Source organism: Strongylocentrotus purpuratus, unplaced genomic scaffold (genome assembly GCF_000002235.5).
Source record: "Strongylocentrotus purpuratus isolate Spur 01 unplaced genomic scaffold, Spur_5.0 spur5_scaffold_7, whole genome shotgun sequence".
Lineage (NCBI taxonomy): Eukaryota > Metazoa > Echinodermata > Echinoidea > Camarodonta > Strongylocentrotidae > Strongylocentrotus > Strongylocentrotus purpuratus.
The window spans coordinates 6,306,554-6,334,332 of NW_022145613.1; the positions used below are offsets into that span (position 1 = coordinate 6,306,554).

The 27,779-nt window shown below is 40.4% G+C and overlaps 1 protein-coding gene and 1 long non-coding RNA gene across 2 annotated transcripts; both read left to right on the top strand.

The window, feature by feature from the left end:
* Positions 1-159: 159 nt before the first annotated feature.
* On the top strand, positions 160-1,733 carry LOC115919808. Its single transcript, XR_004062018.1, has 3 exons — positions 160-439; positions 1,020-1,167; positions 1,660-1,733. It is a non-coding gene; the product is annotated as an uncharacterized LOC115919808 (long non-coding RNA).
* A 17,805-nt stretch (positions 1,734-19,538) lies between these two features.
* Positions 19,539-27,123, top strand: LOC577172 (cytochrome P450 2C15). The gene is made up of 7 exons (XM_030975034.1): positions 19,539-19,748; positions 21,371-21,737; positions 22,681-22,832; positions 23,363-23,600; positions 24,106-24,508; positions 24,730-25,057; positions 25,590-27,123. Exons 2-7 carry the CDS (start codon positions 21,505-21,507, stop codon positions 25,766-25,768), a joined length of 1,533 nt encoding a protein of 510 aa, XP_030830894.1. The 5' UTR covers positions 19,539-19,748; positions 21,371-21,504; the 3' UTR covers positions 25,769-27,123.
* The last annotated feature ends 656 nt before the right edge of the window (positions 27,124-27,779 follow it).

Below are 27,779 nucleotides of genomic sequence, written 5' to 3' on the forward strand. Positions count from 1 at the left end.
CATCAGGTTGAGATTTGATTTCAGATATGCAACCATTATTCTCTCATTTCTTTTCGCATATGTGTAGTTTGAATTCCTATCTCGATAATTTCATTGTGACAATCCATCCCTGCCTGCGCCTTCCAGGAATTGCTACCGTAAACTAGATTGTATTGTGGGAATGTGGACTAGTTTATGTTTTATGTAGATCGCGGACTTGTCCGATTATGCAAATTAGTTCGCTACGCGTGTTGCACATGATTTTGCGGATGAATGATTTATTGTGTGGTACGCCGCCCACGTTAATGTGTTAACATACATGTTAGTATTGAATCACATTCATGTCACGTTCAATTGCGGAGAGGACGTTGTTGCTGTGCCTGTAGCTATGTATTACAGAGTCACGCGGTTTCCTTGTTTTAACGAGGGTTTTGGTTCAACTGTTTGGCAGTATTTTCGAGTAAGTTATGCTTATTGAAATAGATATTTGGTTTAATCCTGTATCATAGTGAGTGATAATGCATAGTTTGAGGTGGATATAGATGTCTGTTTGAAGTAATTATGATGATAAGAATGCCTGTTTATGATGTTGAACAGAAGTTTTGGTTAGGGCATTAATTTGGTCATATTACGCTGTTTATAGATAAAATGTCAGAGACATTTGTGCTAAAATTGTTTTATGCAACATTTTCTTTCGTCATATTTCGGAAAAGATATTTTGAGGGATTGCAAAGATAATTTAAGGATTAATTTTCCCATTTTGTATTTCACACACATGTGAAGTAAAAATGTATCTTGACGTTGAGGGCAGTAAGATGTAAATAAGCTAGCAAGATGGCGGCGCCCATAGTTGATTCCTAGATGTGAGTTGATGATAGTTTTATACACCTTGGGTGTATGATATGAAGAATATTGTTGATATTTTCCTGTGGTGTTTATGTCTCGCTATTTACTATTAGCTGTAGATGATATGAGAATTTACATTAGTGTGATTTAGAGAGCAAATACTTGTAACTGTTATTGTTGTTACATTATTATAGGGGCAAGATCAGGACTTGCATGTTGCAGCTTCTGTTGCTGAGCTGAGCTGAGTTGATTGCTGGTAGTTTCTTGGTGTCTCCCTTTTCCCCTTCACTTCCTTCTCCACTGTAGTTGAGAGCTTCAGTGGTTTATTGCTGAAGACTTTGGGTATGTTTTAATGATATTCTGGTAAAGTTTGCAACAGACTTTGTGTAACTTTACTCAGTCTAATATTGCAGTGTGTTTAACAATTTATATGTATATTGATGTTATGGGACAATTTATATTTGTTCCATCGTATTATAAATACTTACAGATAAATACATGTATTCTTGTTTGTCTGATGCAAGTATGATGCTCTGATTACTGTTTGAGATTCTTACAGCTGATTTGATGTTTAGATATAATTATGTCATTCCAGTTAATGATTATAATATTTGATTTCAGTGATTTTACAAGAGAATCAAGATGAAACAGATTTGATTTGGAGATCAAGTTGTAATTACTTAATATGACATTTAATCAAGAGGATATACAATATCTCTGTTTAGTAATTACTTTGATTTATTTCATTGATATAATCATGTATTTGTGAAGATGACATTTGTAATTGTTTGAAATACTAAAACATGTTTTGTTTTATTATTCTGCCAATTGCAGGGTTTTTTCCCGTTTCTGCGTGCATGAATCACCGAGAATCAACGGTTTATGAATTAAAGCACCGGTTACGCTAACACACGTTTCCCGAGTTTCATTTATCGTCTCACACGTACTACGACAAATTGGCGACGAGGATGGGATGAAGTCGGCGCAGACAACGAGGGAAACCCCACGGTCTTGGATGAGCAACCCCACTGCGTGGTCTGAGAGGACCGGCCTAGACGATCTTCGCAGATAACCGAGCTTGCAGACAGCTCGGGTAGATAATCTTTGGTGGTGACTTACTGAGCATAGAACTTCGAACTTATGATTACTGCTCGGATAGATGGAAGAGCGGTATTGAGAATGAACTATCCACGAGGACCATAGACTGATAGAGACTGAATTGACTGGAACTGAGAATGTTTTTTTTTTTTGGTTACCAACCAGGGTAACAAGGATTTGTTGTAAGTCCCAAGTGTTCAGTATTTAATACTGTAGATTCAGTTATATCTATTCAGTACATGTTTTGATAGTAGAGTAAGTTGTAACTTACCTGTTTTTCCCCTACTATACTTGTTACAGCCTTTGTAGCGATGGCTGAAACAGTGACAGAGATGTTGGAGACCCTGACTAGTGTTCTTCAAGGACTGAATGTGCAGAAGGCGCCACCGCCAGTGAAGTTGAGCAAGTTCAAGGGTTCACCACAGGTAGCTGGTGATTTGTCCCTGCAGGAGTGGCTGGAGAACTTTGACAGTTATTGTCGACACTACCAGCTTAAAGATGTTGCAAAGGCCCAGTCCTTAGTGGATCATTTGGGAGGAGTGGCCAAGGAGGAAGTTTTGTGCAGGGAGGAGAGAATCCTCAAGGACTTTGACCGGCTTGTTGCTGTGCTGCGATCATTGTTTGGTGCAGTGGACACTGTTCAGTCATTAACGGCTGAATTCCATAGTAGGAGGCAGCATGGTGGTGAGACACTCGCCGATTATAGTAGGATTTTAATGCGAATCTACACGAGGATGGAGAAAGCTGCATCGAGCAGTGATGAGAAGCAAGCTTTGACTCAACTTAGAGACACATCCTTGAAGGAGAGATTTGTCACAGGTAGCAGCCAGGTGTGGATGCAACGAGAGCTGCGCAGAATGGAGCTGGCAGCGAAGGGCAAGACCTTCTTACAGTTGAGGGAGGATGTGCTGGAATTCTTCAGGGGTCAAGAGACCAAGGCGATTCCAGTTAAGGAAGTGAGTAGCTCTGTCGATGTTCATGTGGCAACTACCAAGAATGCAGATGCTGAGTGGAAGGGTGAGATGAATTCCCTTAAGGAAGATGTGGCATCACTCAGAAGGTGTGTGGAATCCTTGGTGGATAGCAAGGTGAATGCTGGAAGAGCTCCACAGAAGAAGAATCGATGTTTCAACTGTGGTAAGACAGGGCACATGAGGAATGAGTGCGAGGAGGAGACGTTGTGTTTCACCTGTAAAGGGCGAGGACACATTAGCCGGCAGTGTCCACAGAAGTTGCAGTCGATTACCCAGCCTCCTTCACCAACGATGGCATCTCCTCAGCCTGGAGCAAAGAGAGGGACGATGGACACACGTCATCAGGTTCCATCAGAGTTTGCTAAGCGCTTTGTGGCACCATGTCCGAAAGGAACAGTCCATATCGCGGGATTAGATATTGGATGTATTTTTGATTCTGGAGCAGAGGCTTCCGTTATCCCAGCATCAGTGTACCATCGATGTTTGAAGGAGAGACTGGGAGGACCTCAGCAGGAGCCAGGAGTTTTTCTCAATGTTGTAGGCGTTGGTGAAATTGAAGTGCCTATAGAGGGTTTTGTTGAAGTTCCCATCAAGGTCAGAGGGCAGTCACTACAAGGAGGATTCCTGGTAGTAGTTGACAGAGAATGCAGTGGCACTGCATCGGAGTATCCTATTCTACTAGGTTGTAACATTTTGCAGAATTTGGATGGATATGACATCGAATTTGGTTTTCGATCTAAGGCACCCACAACCATGGAGAGCAACGGTTGCCCATCACCAGTAAGGACAGGAAGATTGGAGGTATTCCCTCCTTATACAGTTAGAAGGGTGATGTGCCATGTGGAGAGGAACACCATTACGCCAGGAGCTGAGATCTTGGTGAGAGAGTCAGATGAGGAGCCAAGTTCGACGCTGAGTGCAGTTGAAGGTTGTCAGCAGTTGAAGGGGGATGATGTTGAATTGTTTATGTCCAACACATCTGGACAAGAGGTTCATCTACCGCCTGACACCCGTGTTGCTGAAGCTCTGGCTGTGAAAAGAACAGGACAACTCTACTTAGATCTGCACGATGAACAGTTAAGAGTATCAATGTGTGATGTCGTGATAGAGGGAGTCGACTCACCAGTGAGGATGTCTCCGGAGTCGGTAGAGGCTGTTTCCTGTCTTCCGCCAGGTGTGAAGTTGGAAGGTCTAACAGAGGATCAAACAGAGAAAGTGAGAGAACTTCTTCAGAAGCATGCTGATGTTTTCTCTGCAGGTGCATTTGATCTTGGGGAGTGCAATGTGGTACCTCATCACATTCAGCTGGTAGATGGACCAACAGTTAGACTTCCATACAGGCGTATCCCTCCAGCTTTGATTCCTGAGGTTAAGCAGATGTTGCAAGAGATGGTGGAACGGGGGATAATTCGCCCATCCAAGAGCCCGTTCGCCAGTCCGATTGTCTTGGTGAAGAAAAAGAATGGATCTTTGAGACTATGTATAGATTATAGGAAGGTCAATGCTCGCACGGTGAAGGATTCTTTTCCGTTGCCCAGAATAGAGGAGACCCTGGATGCACTTCGAGATGCGAAGTACTTCTCAACACTAGATCTGGCACATGGATATTTTCAAGTCGTGATGGACCCATCCTCCATCGATGTGACTGCCTTCAGAGTGCCTTGGGGGTTGTATGAGTTCACTCGGATGCCGCAGGGACTAGTCAACAGTCCTGGCACGTTCCAGAGGACAATGGAGTACATCCTAGGAGATCTCAACTTGAGTCAGATTGTCTTGTATTTGGATGACATCTTGGTGTATTCTGCAACATTTGAAGAGCACTTGATGAGGCTTGAGGTAGTGCTGACTAGACTTGCAGAGAATGGATTGAAGGTACAAGGCAAGAAGTGTCATTTTGTTCAACAAGAAGTTAACTACCTAGGACATGTAGTGAGTGAAGATGGAGTTAGTGTTGACCAAGGCAAGGTAGAGAAAATTCAGACGTGGCCGCGACCTCAGAATGGGAGAGAAGTGAGTTCGTTCCTGGGGTTGGCTTCCTATTACCGTCGATTTATTGATGGGTTTTCTCGAATAGCTGGCCCTTTGCACCAAGTTGCTGCAAAAGGGAAAGGAAGCAAGACTGAGTTTGTGTGGGGAACAACACAAGAAGAGGCCTTCGAGATTTTGAAGTCGAAGCTTACAAGTGCACCAGTTTTAGCATATCCGAAGTTCGATGAGGAGTTCATTCTGGAAGTGGATGCATCCAAGAAGGGACTCGGTGCTTGCTTGATGCAGAAAGGAGATGATGGTAGGGTACACCCTATTTCTTATGCCAGTAGAAGTCTGCGAGGTTCAGAGAAGAACTACCCTGATTTCAGTAGCTTCAAAATTGAACTGCTTGCTCTGAAATGGGCAGTTACTGAGAAATTTGCACCCTACCTCATGGGAACACATTGCATAGTATTAACAGATCACAACCCGCTGAAGTATCTGTCTACAGCAAAGTTGGGAGCTACAGAGTTCCGATGGGTTGCCCAGCTGGCACCGTTTGATCTGGAAGTCAGATACAGAACAGGCAAGAGTAACAAGAGTGCGGATGCATTGAGTAGGAGACCAGCTGACATGCTCCAAGAAGAAGTTGCTGCAGTGATTGATGAGGTGCTGGAGTCAACAGAGTTTCCTCAGGACAAGCAGCCTACATCACATGATGACTTCAACATTGCTATTCGAAGGGTCACGAACGAGAAGGTTTCGAATGTTTTGCCTTCATATAGTTATGAAGAATTAGCCAAACTGCAGGAAGAGGATGACGACTTGAAAGAAATACGTCACCTGAAGGAAGCGAGAATTCCTGGACCAGAGCCAGGTGCCAAAGTGACAGATTTGCATGGATGGCTACGAGAGTATGCAAGCTTCGAGATGTACCATGATGTGCTGTATCGAGAAGTAGAAGACCCAGTGTTGGGCAAGATTCATCAGTTGCTGGTACCTAGGGTGTTGAGAGAGTCGATGCTAGAGATGACGCATGACAAATGGGGTCATCAGGGAGTTGACAGGACCCTGAACTTGTTACGAGAACGATGTTATTGGCCTGGAATGACACGAGAAGCAAGAAGGTACATCAAGAAGTGCTTTAGATGCATCACTTCAAAGTTGCCTACACCTACGGTTCGCCCTCCACAACGGCATTTGATTGCATTTCGACCTTTGGAGATTGTAGCTGTGGACTTCTTGAAGCTTGACAGAGGAAGAGGCGGATTTGAAGATGTATTGGTGCTTACCGATGTGTTCAGCAAGTTTTGCCAAGCCATCCCATGCAAGGATCAAACTGCTGTGACGGTAGCAAAGGTGTTACGAGATGCTTGGTTCACACGGTACGGCATACCGTCAAGAATTCACTCGGATCAAGGACGGTCATTCGAGTGCACCCTTGTGGCTGAGCTTTGTAAGCTGTATAACATACAAAAGTCACGGACGACAGCATACCATCCGGCTGGAAATGGCCAGTGTGAACGGTTCAACAAGACGCTGTGTGGATTGCTGAGATCGCTGGATCCTAGAGATAGGAATAGATGGCCCGAGTTAATCCAGCATGTGGTATATGTGTACAATTCTACACCGCACAGGATAACGAGAGTGACTCCACATTTTCTAATGTTCGGTCGCAGACCTACGTTGCCAGTGGATCATTTGATAAACAGTCTCCATTCTGATTGTACGGATGATTACGCTCAAGCACAGCAGAGATTGATGGAGAGAGCCTACAAGATAGTCTGTGATAGACAGAGAGAAGCAGCAAAGAAAGAGGAAGAGAGACAGGCCAAAGGAAGAGGTGATTTGTCTACCCTGGAAGTTGGAGAGAGAGTGTTGCTCAAGAACGAGGCATTTACAGGGAGGCACAAATTACACGACAAGTTTGACGAGAAACCCTTCATCATTTTAGCCAAGAACGAGGAGGGTGATTTATATAACATTCAACCTGCCCTTGGAGGGGTTACCAAGTGGGTAAATAGACGCAGAATTATTGCAGATCCTCGTCAGGAAAATGATGGCCTTGATGGTATTTTACCCTACCCAGATGTAGCAGAGCTTGGGCGTGGTATTAACATTGGAAATGACGTTATCCATCAAAGTAGTGATGATGACGATGATGACGACGACGATGAGGAGGATGATCATGAGACCGGTTATACTCTTTCATGGAAGGAGTTACCTCATCACGTTATTGACGCAGGTGTGACGGAGCCCAGACGGTCAAGTAGAATTAACAAGGGAGTGAATCCTAATCCTGGTCGACTGCCGATGTCGGCGATCACCGGATTACCCCCCTGATGGAGTTAAGTGATGTGCGCATCGAAAGCGGCGAAGAGGAACCGTTTAGTTGCATCAGTTGGGAAGGGATATATATATATATATTTTCGACAATTTTTTAGATAGAGTATTTCAGCATGAAATAAGCGGGGAAGATTGCCTGGATATTCATGATTTTCTTTGTTTTTGTTCTAAAAAAAAAAAAAAGAAAAGAGGGAAAAGAATAGGCTACAAACAGAATTTGTTTAGGAACTTGTATTTGAAGGAGAATTAGGAAATTCAAGTCTTATAAGTGGCATAAATATATGTTATGTATAACAAGGCTTCAACAGTTTTTGATAAGGCAAGCTAAATGATGTTGACTTATTTTTATGTAAATAGTTCAGATTGGCTTGTTATGCAGGAAATAAGGTTTATATTTTCGTCATTGGAGCCAGATTAGTATGCAGTGATCTCATTTGATAGTACTCATTGGAGATTTGTATACTATAGTTGGTATACAGTAGTGAGGTGTATAGAAAGGATTTTTTTTAAAATCATACTGTTGTACATTATGATTAAGGATATATTTGATGTTGAAGAAAGGAAAAAAAGAAATTGTGTATAGTCTATAGGATAATGTTCTTTTTGTGTTACAGAAAAGATATTACAGTATAATGGTCTATAGGTTCTTTTTCAATTGAAGTTTGATTGAATGTTTATCGATGAGTAATTTTATGTTACATAGGTACACATTGGCGCTTTCGGGACGAAAGCTGTTTAAGCGGGGAAACTGTGGGAATGTGGACTAGTTTATGTTTTATGTAGATCGCGGACTTGTCCGATTATGCAAATTAGTTCGCTACGCGTGTTGCACATGATTTTGCGGATGAATGATTTATTGTGTGGTACGCCGCCCACGTTAATGTGTTAACATACATGTTAGTATTGAATCACATTCATGTCACGTTCAATTGCGGAGAGGACGTTGTTGCTGTGCCTGTAGCTATGTATTACAGAGTCACGCGGTTTCCTTGTTTTAACGAGGGTTTTGGTTCAACTGTTTGGCAGTATTTTCGAGTAAGTTATGCTTATTGAAATAGATATTTGGTTTAATCCTGTATCATAGTGAGTGATAATGCATAGTTTGAGGTGGATATAGATGTCTGTTTGAAGTAATTATGATGATAAGAATGCCTGTTTATGATGTTGAACAGAAGTTTTGGTTAGGGCATTAATTTGGTCATATTACGCTGTTTATAGATAAAATGTCAGAGACATTTGTGCTAAAATTGTTTTATGCAACATTTTCTTTCGTCATATTTCGGAAAAGATATTTTGAGGGATTGCAAAGATAATTTAAGGATTAATTTTCCCATTTTGTATTTCACACACATGTGAAGTAAAAATGTATCTTGACGTTGAGGGCAGTAAGATGTAAATAAGCTAGCAAGATGGCGGCGCCCATAGTTGATTCCTAGATGTGAGTTGATGATAGTTTTATACACCTTGGGTGTATGATATGAAGAATATTGTTGATATTTTCCTGTGGTGTTTATGTCTCGCTATTTACTATTAGCTGTAGATGATATGAGAATTTACATTAGTGTGATTTAGAGAGCAAATACTTGTAACTGTTATTGTTGTTACATTATTATAGGGGCAAGATCAGGACTTGCATGTTGCAGCTTCTGTTGCTGAGCTGAGCTGAGTTGATTGCTGGTAGTTTCTTGGTGTCTCCCTTTTCCCCTTCACTTCCTTCTCCACTGTAGTTGAGAGCTTCAGTGGTTTATTGCTGAAGACTTTGGGTATGTTTTAATGATATTCTGGTAAAGTTTGCAACAGACTTTGTGTAACTTTACTCAGTCTAATATTGCAGTGTGTTTAACAATTTATATGTATATTGATGTTATGGGACAATTTTATATTTGTTCCATCGTATTATAAATACTTACAGATAAATACATGTATTCTTGTTTGTCTGATGCAAGTATGATGCTCTGATTACTGTTTGAGATTCTTACAGCTGATTTGATGTTTAGATATAATTATGTCATTCCAGTTAATGATTATAATATTTGATTTCAGTGATTTTACAAGAGAATCAAGATGAAACAGATTTGATTTGGAGATCAAGTTGTAATTACTTAATATGACATTTAATCAAGAGGATATACAATATCTCTGTTTAGTAATTACTTTGATTTATTTCATTGATATAATCATGTATTTGTGAAGATGACATTTGTAATTGTTTGAAATACTAAAACATGTTTTGTTTTATTATTCTGCCAATTGCAGGGTTTTTTCCCGTTTCTGCGTGCATGAATCACCGAGAATCAACGGTTTATGAATTAAAGCACCGGTTACGCTAACACACGTTTCCCGAGTTTCATTTATCGTCTCACACGTACTACGACAGTATCACAAAAAATATTAATCTAACACGTGCTTTACTCCTCATCTCAGTAAATAGGTCGTAGTACTCCAACCATACCAATTACAGATCATTGCAAGTAGGGCCTATAGAGTATAATCATTTAGTGGATGTCCATCTCTCTGCTTTGCTCAAATGCATTGGGCTGGCTCTATATGTTGCCTAGACCGAAACGGATTATTTCAGCCAAGTTAGTAAGTGGAACCGATGTATTATAGCCTAGGCCTAATTTACAATTGGATATTTATTTATTTATTTATTGTGGTATAAAAAACATTGTACATGGCAGCCTTTCGGCTGAATTGAGTGCAATTTACATAAATATTAACACACGGATACTGCACAAAATACAATAGTATTACAAAGTCATTAAAAATAGTACATTCATAACAAACAATTATAGGTACATCTTAGATCAAAGAATATTGATGGTGGGATAACGGAAGTGGGTAATGGATGTGGAAAAATATTTTTATGATAGGACTTTAAAAGCAAATTCATAGGAAGAATATAACGGTTGAATCAATTATGACCAGTGCTAAGAAAAATTATCTGTTTTGCATGCTTCAAAGTAGGCCTATTGTCATGTGGGTACAATGTACATGTATATGGAGAACAAAATGGACGTATGGTTGGTAATGCAATATTGAAATTAATATAATCCGTATAAACAAAACAGTAAACCTTCAGTAAACAATATAAGTTTTCATTCAAGCACATCTATAAGATAACAATTTGATTTACGTTTATGCTCAGCATTTATGAACAAACGATATGTCTTTACATTATTCCTGTTTTGAATTGAGTAACCTCACAATGAAGGGGAGTGCGCTCTTTCTGTAGCGCTCATTTTTGCATTTGATTTCGGAATAGTCATTAGCGTTGCGCAGGTTGCGGGAAGTGCGGGAAGCTCGCGTAGGGGGGAGCCAGTGATAGAAGGGGGACGTTTCCTTTGTGAGATTACTCGCAAATTTCTTTGTTAACCTTTCCCTCCTCTCCTCCAGTGTGGGAAGGTCAAGAACATTGAGGGCATCATCATAACTCGTGTATCTTTGGCCAAGCATGAGGCGACACGCTCGTTTCTGAATTCTCTCTATCAGTTTCTTGTCTGCCCTAGTCAAACCTGAATGCCAAACAGGTGCGCAGTATTCGACTTTCGGGCGCACGTACGAACAATACACAACTTTCAGATCCTCAACAGGTAGCCGAAAACCTTTCAAGATACGCATCATGTGTAGCCTCATGCTTGCCGCCTTGACCATTTCTGTGACATGATATGACCATTTTAAGTCCTCCTGTACAAACACACCCAAAAGCTTAACTAGTTGTACTTCACTTATTTCCAGGTCACCAATTTTTAGTTTTGGGACGGTTGCCTGGTTTCTCATGAACTGAATGTTCATGACGACACATTTGCTAGGGTTCAGTTTCATGCTATTGTCTTTGGTCCATTTCTCAAGATCATTTACCACTTCTTGGATTTTGGGTTGATCCGTTGCCTTCCTACATTCAAGCAGGGAGAGGTCGTCGACGTATTTCCAACACTGAACATCACTGTCCTTGAACACGTCGTTGATAATGCAGAGAAAGATAAGCGGCCCAAGTCGAGTGCCCTGTGGGGCACCTGCCGAGATCTCCATCCAGTCAGAGAGCTGTGACATGTAGCGCACACATTGTTCTCGATTGGAAAGGAAGCTGGAAATCCATGCCACCAAAGACGGGGATGCCCCCATTTCGAGTAGTTTCCTAACCGCTAGTCCATGATCTATCCTGTCGAAAGCTTTGCTGAAATCTGTAGCCACCAGTGTTGTGACCGTTTTGGGATTTTCGGCATTCCGATGGATGGTATTTAGTATATCTATCAGATAGTGTGCAGTCGAGTAACCCTTCCTATTGCCGTACTGTGACTTGTCAATCGCAGGTCCAATGTCACCCACCAGCCACTTTGAGATGAATTTCTCCAGGATTTTTGCGAAATGATCTGTGAGCGATATCGGTCTCAAGTCTCCTATGGTGGGTTTGGAGGTTTTGGGGATAGGTACCACAATTGCACGTTTCCAGCGGTGTGGCACCACCGATTCTCTGATAGATTCATTGAAAATGGCCGTAAGAGGGCTACTCAGTTCTAACGCAAATTCGGAGATGATCCGAGCTGGGATGCTATCTGGACCGGGAGCTTTCCGTCTGTTAAGATGTTGCAATTCCCAGTAGACACCCCAAGGTTTAATAACAGGCAGTGGTAGAGCAGGGAGATAGGTTGGGAGATCAGTCAAATCGAGTCTACCGATGTCTTCAGCTATGCTGACGAAGAACCTGTTGATCGTGTTAGCAATACCAGCGAGGTCTGACTCGTCGATCCCTTCGACCTCAATGGCAGGTGGTTTGGGCTTATTTCCTGCCATTGATTTGATGTTCTTGTGCCACTGAGATGGATTGCTCTCCTTCATCTTACGCACGCGTCCGACATAGAACTCAGATTTTGCCCCTTTGATTAGTTTATTTACTTTGTTCCTCAGTCCTTTCCATTTGTTCGAACCTGCTATGAAAGCCTGCTGACGTGCACCAATAAGGGCTTTGATCTTAGGGGAAATCCATGGTTTGTCATTGTCGTGGCATTTGACAACAACTAAGGGGAAATACTCGTCAATCAATGGAAGAAGTGTGGAATAGAACGTATCGCACTTGTCGTTCGTGTTCTCGGCTTGATAAACTGGAGACCAATCATAGTTCTGGAGAATCTGTCCAAATTCGCGAATAGCACTGTCTTTGATTGGTCTTGCAATCCGAGTTCTTGTGCGATTGGGCTTCGGTGAGTATTGGGTAGGGATCCAGGAAACCGCAAGGTGGTCGCTGGAGCCCAATGGGGGTAGAGTTGTTGGGGAATTATAGTAGCCTGACATATTGGTGACTATCTTGTCCAGAATCTGGTCACCTCTTGTTGGTACACTGACAACTTGTCGGAACCCCCTATTTGCGGTTAGCGTCGTGATGTCTAACTCATTGTAGTCCCCCAACAAGATGAAACCCGTCTCTGGATGTGTAGATGCAATGGCGTCCATCGAGTGCAGCAAATGGTCGATCAGGGTATCAGCAGTCGCGGCATTAGGAGGATGATATATTGCCGCAACCGCCACCATGGAAACAGACCGGGGAAGTCTTTGTGGCTGGAGCTTGATCCACACCACCTCAAGGTCATCAGGGACGGCCACACTTGACATTGGCTCAGGTTTCAGGAACTGTCGTGCATATATAGCTACTCCGCCTCCTCTGCGATGAGACCTCGACTTCGCAAATAAGTCATAATCAAGTATGGAAACATTGTCTTTTGATAAATTATCCGCAAACCAAGTTTCGGTCACTACGGCAACGTCGGCCTTTATAGACGACACATAGGCCTCAAACTCATCAAATTTATTGTTCAAAGATCTTTCCTTTTTCTCTCTTTCTCTGCCACCTCTCCCCTCTCTTGCTCATAATAAAAGATGGGAAAGATACTTTCGAACGATCTCTGTTCTGTTTGGTTCTTCTAATTTCCACCAAATTTGTTTGATCTACATTCCGAGATTGAATCGTAGAGAGCTCTCTATCAAAATAATTCACAATTGGTTTGATTGGGCGTCGAATATGCTGGCCGCCTCTCCTTCCTCGTTTCCGTCTTTCAATACCAAGTTCCTTAGCAACGCCATGCCACTCCGGCAACATTTGATTTGACGCGACGGTATTACGTAATCGGAGAAGTTCATCGGCTGAGTACCGTATCACAGTCCCGCGGTAGCCGTGAACGCCTTCCATTGTTAAGTCCGCGTCAGTACTTTGCATAAGAAAGGGGTTACGAGGGTGAAGACCCCTTATATGCTTTTCCGTGTAAGTGTCTACGATATAGTTAGTCGACAATGTCAGCAAATACAAACTCATAAAATGCACGAAAACGATGATTCGAAATAGATCCATACCTTGCTATATTGTCCAAACAGGTTGAATAACAAATAGTCCAAAAATCTTCAGAAGAGATTGGCAGGAAATAGTGCAAAATAAGGTAAGTTTGTTCACACCACAAGACACATCTGGCGACAGCTATACAGCTATACACGAGGTAAAATGACATTTTGGGGGATTTTGGGGGCATAACAATACGACCTGAAATGGCCGTGGCGTTATCAAGGGAATGTGTATAGACGGTTTCCGTCTCTAAAGAGAGAGCCGACCCTACCCCAATAAGAGGCTAACGAACGAAAGAGACGGAAAATTCGGTCTATATGTTGCCCTAATCCTACAACCTAATCCACCGCAAATACTATTTATGTCGACAATATTTTGCTCTTGCTATTTTATCTTTTCAGTATATAATATTACTCCTCCTGTTACTCCAGAGAGACAAACATCCGACAAATTTCCGTTAATGTTCGTCTCTCTGCCCTGCTCCCTCGTGTTGAGTTTGATCGCTGTTGCCCTAATCAACAACTACAAAAAGCCCACATACCAGGTGAAGACAAACATTTCAACCTGCACCAAGGACAACGCAGGGATATTCCCTGTTGCTAACTGCAGGTGGGTCAAACATGTTGGAAAAACTCTTTACCATTAGACGAAGATTAGATTTTTTTAAGGATGATTGGAAGTGATAAGAATTAAACATTAAGATGTAAATACTTAATACGATAAAACATACCAAATGTGTCGTATAATCGAATTTAAAAAAAAATCATCTAAAAGATGCAAAGGTCGTTGGTTCAAACGGCTCAGCACTAGTAATGACACTTGGCGAGATGTTAACCTACATTTGCCATCCTTTATCGTGATGTAAGTGGTGAGATGATATTCATTGAATGCTTTGAGAACTAAACTCATTTTTGTTCTTTCGTTTCTCTACCTTCTAGTGCATTTAAGAATTTCTCTTTTTAAATTGAGCACAACATACTCTAATCTAATGTACATATCTGTTGTCAGATTACCTTTTAGGGGCGGCCAAAATGAATCTACCGAAGAAGGATTTAATGTCACGAAAGATACAGCCAAGCTCTCCGTAGGTGATGACCAACCAGGTACACGTACTTCATGCATGTCGTACGATAACGCATCCTATGCGCATTTACGGGCCACTGTCCCAGCAGGAGACCAACAAGACTTCGACACTGTCATATCATACAATGGCCTATGAAGTGACGATGCCATGCTAAGACAAGGATCGTCATCATCAGGCGCGGATCCAGAGGGAGGGGGGGGGGGGGGGGGCGAGCTGGCCTTGGCCCCCCTATGCCCCCCCCCAAAAGAACAGAATTTTCCTTTTATTTTTTGCCAGGGGGGATTTTCAAATTTCCGGGGGCAAAACAACAAAAAAACAACTACAAAAATAGTGCTCACTACCCCCCCCCCCCCCGCCACTGAGCAAAATTTTCAAATCTCAGCACACTAAATTTTAAATTGATTTCAAGTTTGGGACTCCCCCTAAGAAATCCTGGATCCGCGCCTGGTCATCATTATGCAATATATATTGTTTATTCGCGTTATTCGTGTTAGGCTGCGTTCATGCTTAAATTTTGAAGGCAGAATGAGCGATCTGAAACGCTCATCGTAAACGCTCATCGTGATCGCAGTTCCACGATGTAGTGTTCATGCTTACTTCTCTGGCTCCCCCAGGCAATTCTCAGTGTGTGGCCTTAATTGGTCTTCCAGCTGGATTCGCAAACCTTCACTGTGCATGCTACGTAGACCCACTAGAGGTCAGTGCGTTGACCCCATTTAAACGCGTTTACAAATTGTAAACGCATCTTTTTGTGAGTTTACGATCGGCGATCGTGATCGCCGTTTTTTCGGTGATTCTACAAAAGTGAGCTAAGACGCAACCGTGTTTTAAACTAAACGCGTAACAGATGCCTGATTCTGGCCGTCAAAATCAAGCATGAACGCGCCCTTAGATACTCATTCATTGATGGCGGTGACGGAAACAGAGTTTTAGAATACATGTAGAGCCTTTTGGCACAAAATGTATGCGGATCAATAATGGCTCGAGCTCTGTCCTGACATGCTTGTCCAGTTTAATCAGTATAAGATTATTTTTTTTCTTTTCTCTCTCCCTCGAGTTCAGTTTCTTATTACGTATAAGACATATTCTTTAGTAACATGTGGTGTCACTTTATTATTCTTCGGTTATGGTAATCGGGAGAGAAAATAGCTCTCATGCAATTTAATAATGTGTTGATATCGAATATTGATGAAATTACCCTTACAAAATTGTATCATGGTAACCATGGTACTTTTGTCCAAGTTACCATCCACCATGGTAACCATGGTTTTCATGGTACCAAAACAATGAAATACATTGTTTAATGACCCAATGTATTTTATTGTTTTGGTACCATGATACCCATGGTTACCATGGTGGATGGTAATTTTGACAAAAGTACCATGGTTACCATGGTACATTTTTGTAAGGGTGATGGGGTGGGAACGGCGCTGGTACAGAGAACCAAGTCCTAGACATGACCGGAATTGTGCCAGATAAGTGTGTTGGAAATTTAGACAATGCAAAGAGTTACAAGACTGAGTATATTTTTTCATTGTGTGCTTAGCCAGATATTATGTAAAGATTATGAAACATGTTATGGTATGCTTTTAAATATAATATACATAGATATTTTCAAATAATCAAGATTTGTGAAATAAAACACCTTTTAACAGACAGCTGGATATTGAGAGTATGTGGTATTATGTGTTCTGATAAAAGATATTGAAATTATTTAACCATTCAATCGTATCTTAAGTTGGAAACATTTACGTAACTTGAGTAATGAAGGTACAGTGTACTAGTATTTTAGTTGGATGGCACGTACCTGTTTCACACATGCTATACCAAGAGTATTTGGTCGGTTTTTACCTGACTGATTATAAAGCATGTGTATGCATGTAAGTAAGCAACCAGAGGTACGACGGCTTTGATTCCTCTCCAAAGGACTTGGCTAGGGCGATTAATGCCTTACCAAAAGGCACCAGCGCTTGGCTCAATTGATTTCGAACTCGGGACCGTCTGGTTACAAGATCATTGCTCTACAAAATGATATATCTAAAGCCACCTGTTAGTTTTGTCAATATTACCCTAGGTATATAACATTGTTTGTGTAAACGATTCCTAAACCATGGAGGAAGAAAGCATGTAATAACGCCAATATTTATGTTACAACATGTGTATTTCTGCGGTTACTTTGTCGCCCTCACGCGGCTTGCGATCGCTTATAAATTACCGTACATCTTTCAAAATAATTTTAACAGATACTGAAAGATAGAGATTCAATATTATCTAGATTTCGCTTGGACTTTCAATAGAGAAACAATGTTATCAGAATACAACTCCGATGTGTAGAAGCCCTTTTCACTGATAAAAGTATTTTCATTGTATGTCCTAAGAAATTTAGTGTGAAAAATGGCCGCAGTGAGCTTATAACGAAATATGAATTCTTTTTAATTCTACAGACAAAATGTTTCATTATAATGAAGTGAAGCTCATGAAAACTTATTTTCATTTTTTTTCCTTATTATGCTCCCTATTCTTATATTTCTTGCAGATTCTACGCTTTTTCGATGCATATTCTTTTTTCTCTGTTCCTTGGTAAATGAGTAACACATACGTGACGGTACACATCGACTCATACTCAGATTTCTAGATTCAAATGTCAAATTATAAAATTCAATTATACAATAATGAAACTGAATTGAACTAATGAGATGAGAATCTCATCTCAACTTACGTACCCTCGTAAGTTTCACTTCAGAGAAAAGTGACATTTGGTGTATATTGTACGTCTTACCATGATTATGTTAGGTAATTATGTTTGCCAAGTTATTCCTATTTTATGTAGTCGTTTAATTCACTTTGTATTTCCTTGTTAAATGAATAAAAAAGGAAGCGATATAAAATTGTGTCAATCGTTAATGCTTAATGTTTATTAGGCAGCATAAACCAATTAAGTTTATTAGTGCCAAAGTACAGATACAGACAGGGTCACAATTGGGAATAAAATGGGGCCCTTTATCGTCTTTGGGAAACCAACAACTCGTACAAAGCTTTTTATTTGAATGGACTATGAAGATTGTTACAGGTAGTAGCGTAGCTACAGGAGGCACGGAGGGCCTGTATCCGCCATCAAATGGCGAAAAGAAGAGCGATAGAGAGAGGGAGAGGAGAGAAGAGGAGAGAGAGAGAGAGAGAGATGGAGAGAGAGAGAGAGAGAGAGAGAGAGGGGGGGGATAGAAGGGGCAGGATTAGAATATTCAACGGCGTGGAAATTCAAAGATCCTCCTTAATGATTGGCCTTGTTCATTCGTATTTTATCCCTCGAACGTTAAAAGGGAATCCAACCTGATATTAAGATTTTAATAAAGATAGAAGCAGAAAAATGAGCAAAGCAGGTTCGTGAAAGTTCGAGCGAAAACCAATTATAATTGAAAGTTTTATAACGTTATGAGTTTTCAAAGGTGCGATCAATCAAACGCAAATTGGCAACTCTGTGACGTATCTTGTGAGGTCTCGTCTCATTTGCTCTGTACTAAAAAACTTCATAAGTTTTTAGCTTCCCTTAAGAAAATTTCCAATCATACGTTATCCCTACCTTTGTTTTTATATCACCCCTGTATAAAACAAATCCATTCCTTCATCAATAACTAAGAAAATGAAAGTTTATAATAATAAATAATAATAAAAACGTTACTTATAAAGCGCTTACCACCGAAGTCTCTAAGCGCTATACACACAAAATAGACTGATATACAATTGCATCTTATACAAAAACTAAAAATGCAAATAAACATACAAATTACAATACATATGGAATACACGTCAAAGTGAACAGAGTTAATTAATCATCGAACGCAAGTTACTGCACAGAGCGAATTGGAGAGGAGCTCGCAGAATATATCACAGTGATGCCAATTTGTCTTCACTGATGACGACTTTAAAAATGTAATGACTTTCCCATTTTTTATCGGATATTGCTCAAACATTCACTTAATTTGTTTCTCTCTTTTTTCTGCTTTACTTCCCTATAAGAACCGACTGCCATCAGTGCCCCCAATTAGAGTCCCTTTGTACAGTGCATCTACCTCGAAGGATGCCGGTGCCCCAGACCATGGGGGGGGGGGGGGGGGGCGTTTCACAGAACTTGTCATCAGTGACAAATGACAATTTTTGTTATAAGATACTAAAATCCTTGCTTCTGATTGGTTATCAGCAGATTTGTCACTGATTTTTTTTATAATTTGTCAATGAAAAAAGGCTTTGTGAAACGGGTCCCTGGACTTGCCACCGATGACGAGAGTTAGGCAACATACACGAAGACTTGACACCACCAGGGATTTATCAAAACCCTCAACTTTCCCGCACATTTCCTTTATTTTTGAATGATTTCTTTACATCCACTAATAGAGGAGAGAGAAAAATCACCACAGTTCTTGTCTACCAGTGCCACGGCCATTCAATTTGAGAAAACTTGTCCGAACTATAGTCTAATCAAGGATTTGGAATGGAATCATGGGTTCAATTAATGCAACCATCATTGTAGAGAGAATAGAAAGAGAAGGAGATATAAAGAGGAGGAGCTATTAGAAAGGTAACAAAAAAGAGTGAAAGAAAAAGTAAGTGAGTGAAAGGAGAGAGAAAAGTGTAGAGTGAATAAGTAAAGACAGACAGATAGAGAGGGAGAGAGAGAGAGAGAGAGAGAGAGAGAGAGAGAGAGAGAGAGAGTCAGGATATAGTTGTTGTAATGCCCTTCTACACGTTTCCCGGAGGCGTGCATGCTCGCAGTCGTCTGCTAGCTGGCCATGTTCAGGCACCAGAGTGCACCAGAAACAACTTTCATGATCGAGGGCAAAGGGTCACAGCAAATATCCCTCATTTTTTTTGTTTAGCACACAAGCTCGACCGACGGCTGTGTGCACACATTTTGGCAAGTTCAAATAGTGTGAGTCTATATACTTCCATGCGTCTGATGTTTGAGCATTGAAACGGAAAGATATTGTCGGTACAATAATATATCAGTCAATCTAAAATTGAAACCATTTTCATGTGTACGTGTACTGCAGCTGCAACATTGCATTGTTAGATTCAGTCTAATAGAAGTTCTCGGGCGGGCGAGATCTCGTTGAAATTTTACCAGGTACGTTTTCAAATTCATGAGTTTTGCAGCCCCTAAGATGATGTTTTTTATGATTATTTATTCGACGTATGGTGATCTTGATAATGGTAACAGCTCATCGACAAACTAGACAAGTGAAATGCATGCATTCACTGTTGAATAGGCGTAATTTAAAGTCAAATGTCGTGCTTAGTTTTTGAGTTGGTTGCTACTGCTTGACAAACGCAACTTGTTTATTAAAAAGATTTTATCACAATAAGCAATATTTTAGAGGTAACACCTAAATCGGAGGGGTCGTCCAAAAATAGAGGCCCTGTAGACGAAAAATAATATTACCACGAATTTGATGTCTTATGAAAGATAATAAAATTGTCTACACTCTAAAAACTGAAATGTTAAATCACCATTTAAAAGGGCCGAGGAGTGACCACTCTTTCAAAATGGTAGTTAACACTTTGAACATGCTGGATCCAACACTATAAAGGTTGTATCTAGCAGGTTAAAAGAAACAATCTGACATTTTTAAAGAGTGGTCACTCCTCGGCCCTTTTAAATTGACATTTAACATTTCAGTTTTTAGAGTGTACGTTTTGATATCAATTTTAATGGAATAGAACCTATTTAATCTCTTAGTAAACAAATTATTTTGTGATTTTTTTCCTCAAAAAATGGCATTTCACCCCCCCCCCCAAAAAAAAAAAACGTTCATATATCGAAACCGGAGAGGTGTATTACTTTCCAGGAATTTGCCTATGTTCAAGGAGAATGTCATGTGTGAAGTAGAGGCTTATATCTCTTGTCAGTGAAAAGTTAAAGCAACACAAAGTTATTGACTTGATTTCAACAAAAAACTAAACTTTTGCCCATACGTATTACTGTACATGTGTGTATTGATGGCGTGTTTGGTGTGTTTGAATCGAGTTTCAAATAATACTTTTAAGTAAAACCTAAAATCCTCATGGGTTTGGTGTCATATGATGGATAATTAAGTAACCCTTAAAGTTGATATAAATTTTATAGAGTTATTTAACGTGTGAAATATAAATTTTGAGCCTAAAATATATATTTTTTGGTAGATAACTCCCCCCTCCCCTTATTTCGGCCGGTGTCTTTGTATATTAACTGGACGATAGCTCAACGGGGACACATTTAATAATGCAGAAAGTTCAAGTTCCAAGGTTTGATGACTAGACCTTCAGTATTATGTTAGGAAACACCCATCCTAGTTAGCTATAGGAGGGGTAACATTAGATATCCAGAGGTTTTGAGGGGAGGGGTTGGGGCAGCATCCTTTTCTGCATCTTTTTCTTCTAGTTGGAATTTTCTATAACATTTCATGATGCAAGAATCAACCCCATAATTACTTCTGCATGAGGTGATTCTTGCAACATAAAATTCTGAGAATTATAAGGAAGGGGCACCACAAACATATGGAATTAAGGAGATGTAGGGATCATACACCCTGGCCTAGCTGGACCCCCATCAGCATTTTATAAGGTGGATTTGGGTTTTAGAATGACGTCTTTAAATCCAATTTGAAACATCGGCTTCAGATCAAAAGCAATACTATAACATTATGTTTTTCATTAATAATAAGTGATAGTCTGAAACCTTTCTCCAAATATTTTTTAACATCAATTTAGGTATAATCACTCAACCGTAAAGCACGTATGATCCAATCGGATATCTGTCCTCATTCGCCTCACAACCTCTCGCAGTTTATTGGAGTACCGTTTTACCATCTATCCGAAGAAATTTACAGTCCGTTCTCGTCATTATGGAAAGCTTGAAAGGGTACGTCACAGATTGGTGGAATGACATGGGCATCATCACATCCTTACTATTCGGGTTGTTCGGAAGTGTCATCGTGTTCGGCATCGTTCGGCAAACCTTCGGGAAGCGAGAGAAACTACCACCTGGACCTCTCAAAATCCCATTCCCGCTCAATATCATCGCCAGCTTGTTCTCAAAGGAGGGTAAAATGGACATGATCCTCTCCGCAAAACGAAAGTAAGATCAAATCTAAATGTCAATGAAATAATTTCCAATGTTTAAGGTTAAGCCGATGCATGCACACGAGGAGTCATTTGCCCGACACAATGAAACAGTGGAACAGTGCAAGCATTGAGGTGAATTACTAACGTATGGATCAATTGCTTTTACAGGCTCGATTAGCGCAGGTAACAAGCAATCGAAATGACTCCCCGTGTTCATCGGGCAGTATACTCATCTAGGCCTACGGTGGTACATACTTTTAATACACAGCAGTGAGGGCATTATTAAGAATGACCCACATAAGGTACATTTGGAACAGTCTAACACGCCCGAGGCGATAGCCGATGGTGTTTGGATTGTTTCGAAGGTACTTACATGTAGTTCGAGTAATTTTACTAATGCCTGAACAAAATGATATGTATTATTTGTTTTATAACATATTGTTTTATAACATGATTTTACTAAATGACTAATGACCAGTCATTAGTAATATTACTAGTCAGGCAAAATAAATGCCTGGTCACGTGTACGCTCTCAACCAATCATTTGATTATGATCCGCTTCATCATCTTATACAGAGTAAATAAAACGCCAAATGGAACCGCTTGTATATTTTGTACGGGCAGATCCTGTACTCAGACATTGTGTATGGACAGTTTAAACCCCAAAATTTGAAAAATTCAGGCAATATAGGTTTTCTTATTATTCAATTTTCAATTTTGTTTCATTCCACAATAAGCTTTATGAATATTATTCCAATCAACACAACAACATGATTCAGTTGAATTACAATCTTATTTCAGGAGATAAACAAAGTCAAATCTCAGTAGCCATTAATTCGGGTATTATTTAACCAGTATGAATTGTGTTTTGAGCCAAAAGAGCGTTCACGTTTATCTTTTAAGACAGAGTTAACGCCCTTTGACTCCTTACAGACTTTTAACTTAATATTTTACAGGTACGGAGACCTTGTGAGTATCGAAATCGACGGACAGCCGAAGATTCTCGTCGGGTCTCCCGAACTGGTTCGGGAGCTCTTCGTGAAACATGGTGACGTCTCATCGAGCCGAGCCGCTTCGAAACCATTAAAAGCTATGATCAACTATACGGGTGAGAGAGAACGATTTTCTGTCATTCAGCCTTTCTGTCGTTACCACAGCAACTGATTCCAAAACCACAAAAAAAAAGAAAAGAAAAGCGAATCGAAATTTAGAAACCACGTATACGGGTCCTGCATGACCAGGAGGGAGGTTGGAGTCATGTAGGCCTATATCAAACAGTATTTTGTAATTTTGTTTCAGTTCAGAGGAAAGTAAAATGGAACATAAGTGCTCTGTCTGCATGTGTTTCTCGTTTCCAATGCTTAACATCCCGAAAGGTGACAAAGTTTGTGGTCTTAGTTAACTCGGAATATCTAAATCATGTTGAGTACGAAACATAAGTAAGCCGACAACGTTGCTCCGGAATTGCTTCGTCTAACGGTTTTAGATAAGGCCTAGACTTGGGTTAGGTATATTGTAGGGTTCTAGGCTGAAGCTAGGAAGTGATTTGTGAAGGAAATTATCGCGAACGAGCAAGTGTCGTGCGACCAAGTTTAACTTAGGAGTAAAAACACCAACCTCATATTCTTCGATCCACAGGAGGAATAATATTCGGGGAATCATGGCAGCCGCTTCGAAGGTTTAGTCTCTCTGCCTTGCGGACTTTCGGCATGGGAAAACGAAGCATAGCGTCGAAGATTACCGAAGAGGCCAGGATATTCACAGATGGATTATGGGAAAGTCAGACCGTAGAGGGTGTGAACCCAAGTGGTCTCCTGAACAAAGCGATCTCAAATGTTATTTGCTCAATCACGTTTGGGAAGAGATTCGAATACAGGTAACCAAAGCTCTTTTTTTAAAGGTGTGTGTGTCATTTGGTTTTTTTTACAGGCGTGCATCAATCAGATATATATATTTACGTCTGGGGACCGACCTTTGACGATCCGTCCGACAGACGTCACTCATTTTAGAACCGGAGTCCGCCTGAGCCATTTTGTAGACGTAGACAAGTACTGCTAGACCAACTCCTTAAAAAAAGGATTATACATAAGCTTATACATAAGAGTGGTTTATCCAGCATACGACAAAGTGATGTTGTTTAAAGGCAAGGTCAAATTGCTATAATGGGTCGATAACATTAGGGCTCCCCGTGTATATCCATTGCTGGATATACAGTGTATTGGGCCATTTACATCGAGATTTTTTAAAACTAAAATCGTGATTATGGTGGACGTTCCAACATAACATCAGGATGTTTGGCGTGACGAAGTGGGCCTTATGCGAATATGATTTGTAACTTCTGTTGATAGCAAAGGTTCACTTTTTTTGCCCGTTCTTTCCAGCGACCCCGATTATATTATACAGGTGGAGAACATCAAGAAAATAATGGCAGGTGGTAATATTCCGCCTGTGCTGCGGATCGTTGCTCAACGTTTCCCGGTCGTATTCCGTTCTCCTCTTTCCAAGAACGCAAAGAAACGTCTTCAGAGTCTCAAAGACTTTATCGTCCAACAGGTGGACGAGCACGACAGAACATTCGAAGGTGACGACATCAGGGACATCGTCGACTCATTCCTAGCAGAATGCCGACGCCTCCAGGAGAAGGGTGAGCAGGAATGTTACATTCGGAAAGAAGACATATGGATGTCTGTTTGGGAACTTTTTATCGCGGGAACCGAGACAACAGCATCGGCGCTTGCATGGTTCTTTCTCTTCATGGCTGCACACCCGGACATCCAAGAACAAGTAAGCACACAACAAAATATTAAATCTTAGCCAAAGAATTGACTATGTCATGTCATGTAGCCTACGACAGCTCGATTCTCAGAAGCAGGATAATGTTAAACAGGTCATATGGTCCTTTGATAATGTAATAAGCTGAATGAAAGCTTACTGTGCTGCTCTTAGTAATAGTTTTTCCTTCCTGAAATTTTAATTTATTCTCCTCCTTTCTCATTATAATTCAGGTATTTAAGGAAATTGTTACAACGATCGGGTCAGAGAGGGCGCCTGTCTACGACGACAGAAAGAACATGCCATACACAGAAGCGACACTGGCAGAGGTCCTTAGACACAGACCTGTTGCACCATTTGGATTACCTCACGTTGCCGATGAAACCATACATGTGCGGGACTACGTGATTCCAAAGGGTTCCACGATTTTGGCTAATATTCTTGGGATCCATCACGACCCGGAACTGTTTCCAGAACCGAGCAAGTTCGACCCAAATCGTTTCCTGAGTGATGATGGACAAACTTTTGTCAAGAATGACGCTTATACTGCGTTTGGCCTAGGTATGGTTTAAGTTCCGTGAATTCGTTAGATTGGGATTAACCCTAGCAATTGAAATAATCATTAGACAGTCAAGAAAATCATTTGCTGCCATAAACCATCAAAATATCGCTGCTCTATGAAATAATTAAGTGCTGTACCTATGATTACACCAAAGATTCTGCTTTAAAGACAAAGACAAAATAAAAGATTACTTGCTAAATATTATGTGTCAATTAATAAACACCCTTTGCCGGCGGCTTTCACAGAAAACTTTGAGACACCCCCTCCTTCCCTCCTTCTGGATGCTCTCTCTCTCTCTCTCTCTCTCTCTCTCTCTCTCTCTCTCTCTTCTATCCCAGCCGCTCCCGTGGGCTGATTCGTGTAAACATCCGTATGTCAGCATCAATCATGATTTTTTTCCCCAGTTAGTTTACAATAAAGTAGATATTAGATGGCAACTACAAGAACTCTTCTTCACCCGGGATACATAGGTATGGTTTTGTCTCAGTGATTAATAATGCAATTGTTTGTTTCATATTGTGATTTGTATAGGTCGGAGAAGCTGCCTCGGTGAGCAGTTGGCCAAGATGGAATTCTTTCTCTTCGCTACATCTGTCCTTCAGCGATTTACCATCAGACTCCCAGCGGGGGCTACCCCGGACTACAGCATCGGCCATCGAATGATGACACTGCTCCCATCCGACTTTCATATTCATCTTGATAAACGTTAACCTCGAGTCATCAAGGAGCCGCTAGAGAGGCAAAGTGGCCAGGATAATATTATATGGTCAAAAATGAGAGGCATATAGGTTACACTATGTAGCTTTAGGGTCGGTGCATCTTCTAATATCACTGGCATTTTCAGGAATAAAACGCAATTTATCGATTCCTTCCTTGAAGAAAGAGTACAGTTTTTTTATAAATATAATGCTTTTAAACTTTTAAACATGTTTTTCTCGAAATTGTGAATTTGTGGGTTGACCCACTTTGCCTCTCAGGGGCTTAAAAGAGAGTCGGTCTTGGGCTATCCCCGGCCTTTACATTTGTTGCCGTAGACTCTAACCGTTCGATATGTCATGTTAGATGTTCAGTTCTGTAAGGCTAAACATTGCATAAATTGTTTTTTCATTTATAATAACAGTTCACTGTATGCGAGCTTTCACTTATAAGATGTAGCTCCTTGTACATGATCATGTGAGGGATGAATGATTTATAATTATATAATCATTAGATAACAGTAAGCATATACTTTCTATTGCTATTGTAAAAAATACACCTACATCTTTATAATGAACGCAACAATTCAGCGCATAGGCTGACATACGTATCTACTGTGAGTTATATTCATATATGTACCTTACAGCATCATTAGACGGACATTATGTAGTCGGAAAAATTAAAGAGTCATTAAGTAGATATGGTCATTAGCAAGAAGTTTGCGTGTCCTGTAAACGATCGAACAATAGAATTACTGCCCTCTACGTACGTTTGCAGGCAGAGGAAACTCAAAGGCCTCCCAAGAACAATGGGATTAATCATTAGTCATAAGTTTAGTTAGTTATATTGTTATGAATTTAGGATTAGGGTTAGAGTTAAGGTAATATACCAGTTTGTATGGTGTCCGGTTAATGTTCCACTTTGGGTAGTTTACAGATGTCCTGTTAAAACAACATGTAGGTTTATAATAAGACATTTCCACGGTATGAAAATCGTGCATATATAATTTAAATGTTCAATTTCTCATAGATTTCCAAAATGTTTGTACAAAAGATTCACCAATAACAGCAGAATACGCAGAATACACAATGACTTTAGTAGGCAGTAGCCATAGGTATTACATGTACATAAACTTCAGGGCAATGTCGTAAATCGAGTAATTGCATTGTTGATGTTTTTGTGATATTTGAGCCTTCTATATACAAGGAACGGCATCCCTTATACAGGTATTTCTTTTTTTATAACCATTTCTCCGGTCATTTTCAACGGTCAACATACAATAGTTATATGAATATGTGAAATAAAAAACATGTGCACACAGATGTGTAGTTGAAAAGGGAAGTAACCCCATTTCTATCAATTGGAAGGACAAAATACTTATCCAGTCCGTAAAATTGAAATTATTTTATTCAAAAATGAATATTGTAGCACCACTAACTAAATAAGGCGCAACGGAATTATATATTTGAATATATGTCATCTAATAAAAATGGAAAACAAACTTCTCAAATAATGTTGGTATTATATAAATTTGTGTACGCAGTGATTATGTCCACCTATATCCTACTTTATTTTCATGGCAATTCAACTTAGCTGTGCCCAACCCCTTTCTCAGTTCAAGCCTTTGTCTCAATTATCCCCCCTTCCCCATCCCAGTCTCATCAAGGCGGCTCGTGTGTAAAAGTCTCCTTAATCTCTCTCTCTCTCTCTCTCTCTCTCTCTCTCTCTCTCTCTCTCTCTCTCTCTCTCTCTCTCTCTCTCTCTCTCTCTCTCTCTCTCTCTCTCTCTCTCTCTCTCTCCCCCCCTCTCTCTCTCTAAATAATATATTGAAGTTGAAAATCTCTTTTATTTATGTAGCAAAGTAAATATATTGCTCCAAAAATTGTTTTCATTTTTTCCCTTACACTCGCCCCTCCTTTTAATCAGGTGATAATGATTCTACTCGTGTTATGACTCTGCATGGATCGAGACAAAATGAATTCCCTAAAAGAAATCACCTTGCCCATGTCTGCCGTCCCTCTACGT